The sequence below is a fragment of the Medicago truncatula genome, chromosome 2, assembly GCF_003473485.1.
Source record: "Medicago truncatula cultivar Jemalong A17 chromosome 2, MtrunA17r5.0-ANR, whole genome shotgun sequence".
Taxonomy (NCBI): domain Eukaryota; kingdom Viridiplantae; phylum Streptophyta; class Magnoliopsida; order Fabales; family Fabaceae; genus Medicago; species Medicago truncatula.
In genome coordinates this window covers 47081756-47090043 of record NC_053043.1, presented here as the reverse complement: position 1 = coordinate 47090043, position 8288 = coordinate 47081756, and the positions used below count along the sequence as shown (strand labels likewise).

Sequence of the window (8288 nt, the reverse complement as noted above, 5' to 3'; positions counted from 1 at the left end):
TTGATTCAACGTGGATGATTCCCTGAATTATCTTCATGATCCAACAACTAAAACTCGAAATTAGGGTTAGGTGAGGGATTTTATGAGATGAGGTATATCCAATCCAAATCTCTCCCCACCTCAAATTTTGGTTTGGCCAATTGATTCTTTAATCCAAACTTATCCCTGCATCATAACAAAATTGAAGGTTAAATGACACTATGATGAGTTAAAAGGTTGAATTTACTCTTATATACTCTAAGATGCAATATTCATTTTTTATTTTTATTTTTTTGAAATGAAAGATGAAACATATTAATTTTTTTATGATTAAAAGTTCAAGGGAGTTAAATCACAAGAAGACACAGACACTCAATGTTTATAGAGTATTTAAGAATCGTCCATTAATAATATACTTACACTAAAAATAAAATTGAACCCACACATTTTGATGTGTGATTCAAATTTTTACCAATTAAACAAACCTACATTGCCAACATATTAATTTCTTGGAATCCTTAATTAAAAATATTGTTCCTCTCCATAAATGTATTTATTTATAATTATTAATACAACCCGATCAATTTAATTTAAAGAAATATGAAATTTTTGCTCAAGTTCCCTGTCCCCCTTATAATTTTGTTTCATGCAACAAGTTTTGCGGTGGGACCATGAACATGATACTGAAGGCCAGCTTTCCTAGTCCATGATACAAAACCTCACCTTGATCAGTTTTTGTTTTTATTTCTTTCATAATCATAATCATCATTATTTTTTTCATTCTCTTTTTATTATATACTAAAAATAATTCCACGCAATAACCGCAAGAAGTACCTTCTTTCTTCCAAACTTCTGATCTTTGTCATTTTTCTTTTCTTATTATAAAAGCAAAAGGTAAAACAATCTTACCCGATCCAACCACAATTTGAAATCATTGTAGTTAAAGCAAGAGAAAGCATGAGTACACTATTAGCTCTTTTGCCCTCTTGGATACGACACAAACATAGACATTATATATGATATAGACTTTGACACATTCATATTGATAATAATTTAAACAAATATAATTATATGTGTAAGTATCGTGTTAGTGTTAGACTTTCAGACACTATATCTAAATAAGTCTAATATGAAGAGTGTCCATGTTTGATTGCTTTTGCCGGATTTAGCAACATCATTCCTTAAAAAAAGTTTTAATTTTATACTACTTTAACTCACGTTGCTTGTCTTGTTTATAACGGTCGTAAGATCCGAAGTAACGTCCAAAATTAACGGCGTTATCTTGAGCCTCACCTACATCACAGTCAATTACCGTCACTTTAATTTTCAAACGCCCCGTAACGGCCTTGAAATTTCAATTTCCAACTTTTTTTATATTACTCACATTTTTCTTCTTTCAGCTCACAAAAGAGACACTTTCATTATAGTAACAATTTAAAAAACTTAACAAATCAGAACAAATTAAAATCGTTAAGTGCTTTTTCAGTTAAGTGCTTTTGCAGTGTAGTCTTTGACTTCAAGTTTTCCCTCACGTGAAATTCTCTTTCAAAATAGAAATATCACTGTAAGTTCCGATTTCAACAATTCCATAACCGTTTCTTCTTCATTTCTTGATCCGTGAATTCTTCATTCTTCGCATTCTTCTTCAATCGCAGATCGCAAATTCATCATCATTGTTAATTGTTGAATTTGCTCAGTTTTTTTTCACCGATTAGGATTTGATTTGGTTGAAATTGGAACTTGGAAGTGAAATGGAGGTTCAACAGAAAAGAGGTGGATTAGTGCCGTTATCGCCGTCGCAGACGCCGCGTTCGACGGATAAGCCGGCACGAGATCTACGATCTGCTGATTCAAATTCAAATAGTCATAATAAGTATGATAAAGAGAAAGGAGTTAATGTTCAGGTTTTGGTTCGGTGTAGGTGAGTTTGACTCGTTCTGACTCATTGATGAGTTGAAATTTGAGTTTGATTTTGGTTATTTTTGGTTTTGAAATGTTGTGATTGGTTTTGATTCTGTAGGCCGATGAATGAAGATGAAATGCGGCTTCATACGCCGGTTGTGATTTCGTGTAATGAAGGAAGAAGAGAAGTTGCAGCTGTTCAGAGTATAGCTAACAAGCAGATCGATAGAACCTTCGTATTCGATAAGGTTTTTAAGTCGTTTAGTGTTTTTCGCTACTAGAATTTTTATATTTAGTAATAAGTTATTTGACGTTGATTTCATATTGGTAGCTGCATTCTGCCAATTTAGGAAAATTTGTTTCTAAATTTAGTAACTTTAGGTTATGAAAGGGAATTTAAGAGAGAGAATTTTTCTAATTTTGCATTATTCAGATTTCCAGAAAAGATAACTGCATTCAAGCATTAAATTTTGGGTTTGAAGTTCATTAATTATGATGGCATATTTTGTAGGAACTCTCTTATGATTTTGGTTTTTCTTGGCGTAGGTGTTTGGTCCTAATTCTCAACAGAAAGAATTGTATGATCAGGCAGTGTCTCCTATTGTGTATGAAGTGCTTGAGGGTTATAATTGTACAATTTTTGCATATGGACAGACCGGAACAGGGAAGACATATACGATGGAAGGAGGCGCAATAAAGAAGGTAATTCATGTCGCCGGCTTCTCTCTGTGATTAAAATTTAAAGTTCATTATGTTTTTTTATGGGTCTTTCATAAAAATTTAAAATTTATTTGTATGTACTTGATTTTGTAGAATGGCGAATTTCCGACTGATGCTGGTGTCATCCCAAGAGCTGTGAAGCAGATTTTTGATATATTAGAAGCTCAGAGTGCTGAGTACAGCATGAAAGTAACATTTTTGGAGCTTTACAATGAGGAAATAACTGATCTATTGGCCCCTGAGGAGACTACAAAATTTGTAGATGAGAAGTCTAAGAAACCTATTGCTTTAATGGAAGATGGGAAAGGGGGTGTTCTTGTCAGAGGATTAGAAGAAGAGATCGTTTGCACTGCAAATGAAATTTACAAGATATTAGAAAAAGGTTCCGCAAAAAGGCGCACTGCCGAGACTCTTCTGAACAAACAAAGTAGCCGTTCTCACTCCATATTTTCTATCACAATTCATATCAAGGAATGTACTCCGGAAGGTGAAGAAATGATTAAATGTGGAAAGCTAAACCTTGTGGACCTTGCGGGCTCGGAGAATATTTCACGCTCTGGTGCAAGAGAGGTACCGATGATTATACCAAATTTGAGTTAACACATGCTTTTCAATTTCATAATTGGAATAATATGAAAATTCGATTGTTATGGGCTTATGTTATGGCAGATTACTTATTTTGTGTATATGAATCACCCCTATGCATAATAAATTGAATCACCCCTATGCATAAAAAATTGAATTACCCCTATACATAAAAAATTGAATTACCCCTATACATAAAAAATTGAATAACCCCCTAAACCCTTGTCTACTTTTTCTTTCTCTTCTTTCCACGTCTGGCATTATCTCTATACCACTCTGTAGCTTTTGTCTTAAAAGAGACTGTCTTCATTAGCTTTGGAGCTTCACTAATTAGAAAATACTTGCAGGGTCGAGCAAGAGAGGCTGGGGAGATAAATAAAAGCTTGCTTACACTTGGTCGAACTATCAATGCTCTAGTTGAGCACTCAGGTCATGTTCCATATAGGTATGACTAGCAGCAACTTATCTAGTTAATTCTCATTGTCATTTTTTGATTGTTTTTAAATCTGGAGAATGATTTTTATAAAAAGGATATCCCTTATTGTACCAGAGATAGCAAATTAACCAGGCTGTTGAGGGATTCTTTGGGTGGTAAAACCAAGACATGCATTATTGCCACGGTATCACCTTCCATTCACTGTCTAGAAGAAACCCTTAGTACCTTGGATTACGCACACCGTGCTAAAAATATCAAGAACAAACCAGAGGTGACTCTAATATTCCTTTGGTCAACCTTTCACTATTTTATAAAGCAGCAAAGGATATCTAATAGGTTGAAGTTGTTTGTTTTTTCAGGTTAATCAGAAAATGATGAAATCTGCGATGATTAAAGATTTGTATTCTGAAATTGACAGACTAAAGCAAGGTTGCTAACTGTTCCCTTGTTAATAAAGTTTCATAATCACTTTGTTAGTTTGTTTTCTCCTTCTGTGTTATTTTTTCTTCCCTAAATAGAGAAAAAATAGTATGTTGGTATACTTGCTTCTCTCTCCTCCCTTTTACGGTTCAATGCTGAAATCTGTTTATTTTTTTTTTTTACGCAGAGGTGTATGCTGCAAGAGAGAAAAATGGAATCTATATACCACGCGATCGTTACCTTAACGAAGAAGCTGAGAAGAAGGTTCCTTCCAAATGTTTTAATATATATGAATATGAATTTGAAATACTGTTATAAATTTGGAATCATTACTAATACTAAACTTTTACAATGTTTTCTTAAGGCCATGGCTGAAAAGATAGAACGCATGGAACTCGATGCAGATTCTAAGGATAAGGTATATTACGTTCTTAGTAATTCTGTGTAGCGATTATGATTGCTTAGCTACTGAAACAAGAACGTAACATGGTATGTGTGCAGAACCTGGTGGAGCTTCAAGAACTCTACAATTCTCAGCAACTTTTGACTGCTGAATTAAGTGCGAAACTTGAAAAAACTGAGGTAAGAATAGCTGTGGATAGTCACTTTATTCTTTTGATCTGGACTTCTGATCTGGTCAAGAATTACACTTAATTCTGGTATCTGTAATTTCAGAAAAGTCTAGAAGAAACTGAGCAGACATTGTTTGATCTTGAGGAAAGGCACAGACAAGCAAATGCAACAATTAAGGAAAAGGAATTCTTGATATCAAATCTTCTAAAATCTGGTTAGTCATTTGTGTATTCCCTTTCTTGAGTTGATTGAATATCATTTGTCTCATGTCTGTTGTAATATACTTCAGCTTTAGGGTTGCTACACATGGAATACCTTATACTTCATTTTATTTACTTTTTACCATCTGTCATGCTTTCTCTAGAAAAGGAACTGGTAGAACGTGCAATTGAACTACGGGCAGAGCTTGAGAATGCTGCATCGGATGTGTCAAACCTGTTTTCCAAAATCGGTAAGTGTGATTCTCTAGTGATTTTCTTGTGGGGTTCGAGTAGGAGAATTGCCTGCCCTCTAACATCATTTATAATTTGCCTTTCCTTTTTTCAACCTTAGAGCGGAAGGATAAAATTGAAGAAGAAAACAGGGTACTTATCCAGAAATTCCAGTCTCAGTTAGCTCAGCAACTTGAAGCTTTGCACAGGACAGTTTCAGCATCTGTAATGCATCAAGAGCAGCAACTGAAGGATATGGAAAAAGATATGCAGTCTTTTGTATCAACAAAATCAGAGGCGTGTTTCTGAATGACAGTTACGTTTGTTACCTAACCTTCAATTTTCAGATTTACTGACTTCGATTTGGTATATGTTTCTGAAGGCTACCGAAGATCTTAGAGTAAGGGTTGTTGAGTTGAAGAATATGTATGGTTCTGGAATTAAAGCTTTGGATAATTTAGCCGAGGAGCTTAAATCAAATAACCAATTAACTTACGAAGACTTGAAATCTGAAGTAGCTAAGCACTCATCTGCCTTGGAGGATGTAAGTGGTCTATTATCCTTAAGAGTTGATTTTACTTGAACTTTTTTGCCGTGTTTAACTTAAATTATGTGCTTCAGCTTTTTAAAGGAATTGCCTTAGAAGCTGATTCATTACTGAATGATCTTCAAAATAGTCTCCACAAGCAAGAGGCCAATGTAACTGCTTTTGCTCATCAACAACGAGAGGTATGTATTTTTTTGTATGAATGTCTGTGGTTTTTGTTGGTTGACTGAATTTATGAGATAGAGTTGCTGAGTTTTGTGCTATTGCATGCAGGCACATTCCAGGGCAGTTGAGACTACACGTTCAGTATCTAAAATAACGATGAAATTTTTTGAGACAATAGACAGGCATGCATCCAGTTTGACCCAAATAGTGGAAGAAACACAATTTGTTAATGATCAGAAATTGTGTGAGCTTGAAAAGAAGTTTGAGGTGACTGCAATGTCTTTTCTGATAGACATAAATAATGATTGGAAATGTTTTTATTTGTTTTCTTCTTTTACCTTTAGTGTTTCTCATTCTCTACATGGTTTAGGAGTGCACTGCTTATGAAGAAAAGCAATTGCTGGAGAAAGTGGCAGAAATGCTAGCAAGTTCAAATGCTAGAAAGAAAAAACTGGTAGCTATTATTTTTAAAACATGCCAAGTTTACCCATACCGCGTTCAAACGAAATTAATGAGTTTTTGTACTTACAGGTTCAAATGGCCGTTAATGACCTTCGAGAAAGTGCAAACTGTAGAACAAGTAAATTGCAGCGAGAAGCATTAACCATGCAGGATTCCACTTCTTTTGTAAAGGCAGAATGGATGGTTCACATGGAAAAGACAGAATCCAACTATCACGAGGATACTTCTTCGGTGGAATCTGGAAAGAAAGACCTTGCGGAGGTTCTTCAAATCTGGTATGTATATGCCAGGACATTGTATTTTTTCTCAAGTAAATTTCTCTTTTGTTAAGTGTTTACTGAATCCTACTGAATAAACAACTGCAGCCTCAACAAGGCAGAAGTAGGTTCACAACAATGGAGAAATGCTCAAGATTCCTTGCTTAGTCTAGAGAAGAGAAATGCTGGTTCTGTGGATACTATTGTTCGGTAGGTTTTGTATTGCTTATTTTGATTAAAAAAGTCAGAAAACAATAGATTTTGTTAACCCTTTTCTCTATTGTTTTACGTCTAGGGGAGGAATGGAAGCTAATCAAGCTCTGCGAGCCCGATTCTCAAGTTCTGTGTCAACTACACTTGAAGATGCAGGAATTGCAAACACGGATATTAACTCATCTATTGATTGTCAGTTTCTAGAGTTACATATATGCATGATTATTGCATTAGTTGTTGTAACTATAAATGTCAGTCAGCTTACAAGTTAAATTACTTGCAGATTCATTGCAACTTGATCATGAAGCTTGTGGGAATTTGAATTCCATGATTACCCCATGCTGTGGTGACCTGACAGAATTGAAGGGTGGACATTACAACAGAATTGTGGAGATAACTGAAAATGCAGGAAAATGTCTTCTCAATGAGTACATGGTAGGAAAAAGTCTTCATGTGCAGTCTTCAATTCTTAAAGCCGTTACAAGATTTATTGTTATCTGGACTCTAATTTTGAATGTTGTTTGAATTGCCTGTGTTATTACTACAGGTTGATGAACCATCTTGTTCAACACCAACAAGAAGACTCTTCAATTTACCTAGCGTATCATCTATAGAGGAGCTAAGAACTCCATCATTTGAGGAGCTTTTGAAGGCATTTTGGGATGCAAAATCTCAGAAACTAGCAAATGGAGATGTTAAACACATTGGTTCATATGAAGAAACTCAATCAGTAAGAGACTCCAGAGTTCCTCTTACCACTATTAACTAAGAGACACTCAAATTCTGTAAATAGCATATTGTTCAAATGTAATTCTATAAAATGATATATTTATTCATTATTATTATTTTTGGGAAATAGAGGAAAAAGGTTACCTTTTTATAGTTTTGTTTCACTTCGATATTGTCAGTTAAGATTGGTATGCAATATGATTTTGATAAGTTTGTATTACAGTTTTCTTATACATGCAAATTTTTATTATAGTTAAGCATTCCTAACTCATATAATTGACATTGAAGTCTAATATAGTTAAAAAAAATATTACTATAGATGAATTTTTCAATGGGAAACATTTTTTGATCCGGCTCCCATAATTGTATTACAAACATTCACACGTTTTTAAGATTCAAAATTAATATTTTAAATTATAAAATTAAACTCTATTTCTTTGGACTGTGCAATTTCTACGGTTTCACGCATCGACCAACATGTCAAGCAAACAGAAGTAACAAGAAGAATGTGCATCACTCGACATATGAAGTATTTTACTTTGTTCATCCTCCTAAATAGTAAATACGGGTGCTGGTGATGTATGTGTGTGGTACTTTGTCAGGAGTAAGAGACAGAGGGAGATTCCTAAACATAGGAATAAGTGTTCGTACAACAGCCTGGTCACATGTGAAGAGATACTTCTCTTGGATGTAGGGTAAGTAAAGGGGACAGATAAATAGGTCCCAGGTCAAGGCTGTCTGTGTGAAAAAGCTGCAGCTTGGAATTGGAAGTAGAACTTATTTTTGGGTTACACTGAAAAACCTTTTTACTCAATCTACAATTCTCGGTAATTGCTTTGTAAGGAGGATTGGTGATGGGCGACGATTCC

At 34.6% G+C, this 8288-nt stretch overlaps 1 protein-coding gene across 4 annotated transcripts; it reads left to right on the top strand.

Moving 5' to 3' along the window:
- The first annotated feature begins 1367 nt into the window (after positions 1 to 1367).
- LOC11414008 (kinesin-like protein KIN-5D) lies at positions 1368 to 7583 on the top strand. Of its 4 annotated transcripts, none has more exons than XM_039830845.1 (23): positions 1368 to 1543; positions 1695 to 1900; positions 2000 to 2129; positions 2428 to 2583; positions 2695 to 3171; positions 3534 to 3631; positions 3737 to 3893; positions 3982 to 4051; positions 4230 to 4306; positions 4407 to 4460; positions 4544 to 4624; positions 4718 to 4829; positions 4980 to 5066; positions 5168 to 5343; positions 5429 to 5590; positions 5668 to 5775; positions 5867 to 6025; positions 6129 to 6212; positions 6290 to 6495; positions 6586 to 6687; positions 6773 to 6882; positions 6974 to 7125; positions 7238 to 7546. In XM_039830845.1, the coding sequence occupies exons 2-23, from the start codon at positions 1731 to 1733 to the stop codon at positions 7457 to 7459; spliced, it is 3150 nt and encodes a 1049-aa protein (XP_039686779.1). In that variant the 5' UTR covers positions 1368 to 1543; positions 1695 to 1730; the 3' UTR covers positions 7460 to 7546. The 4 variants fall into 4 exon arrangements, with proteins under 4 accessions (XP_039686779.1, XP_039686780.1, XP_039686778.1 ...); XM_039830846.1 differs by having other exon boundaries at positions 1677 to 1900; XM_039830844.1 differs by having other exon boundaries at positions 1635 to 1900.
- The last annotated feature ends 705 nt before the right edge of the window (positions 7584 to 8288 follow it).

Excerpts from the sequence above, each read along its gene's own strand:
- LOC11414008 (XM_024776752.2), top strand. The coding sequence starts at position 1,731 with ATGGAGGTTCAACAGAAAAGAGGTGGATTAGTGCCGTTATCGCCGTCG. Across the intron at positions 3,632-3,736 it reads TCAGGTCATGTTCCATATAG|AGATAGCAAATTAACCAGGC; the intron begins GTATGACTAGCA and ends TTATTGTACCAG. Across the intron at positions 4,052-4,229 it reads AATTGACAGACTAAAGCAAG|AGGTGTATGCTGCAAGAGAG; the intron begins GTTGCTAACTGT and ends TTTTTTACGCAG.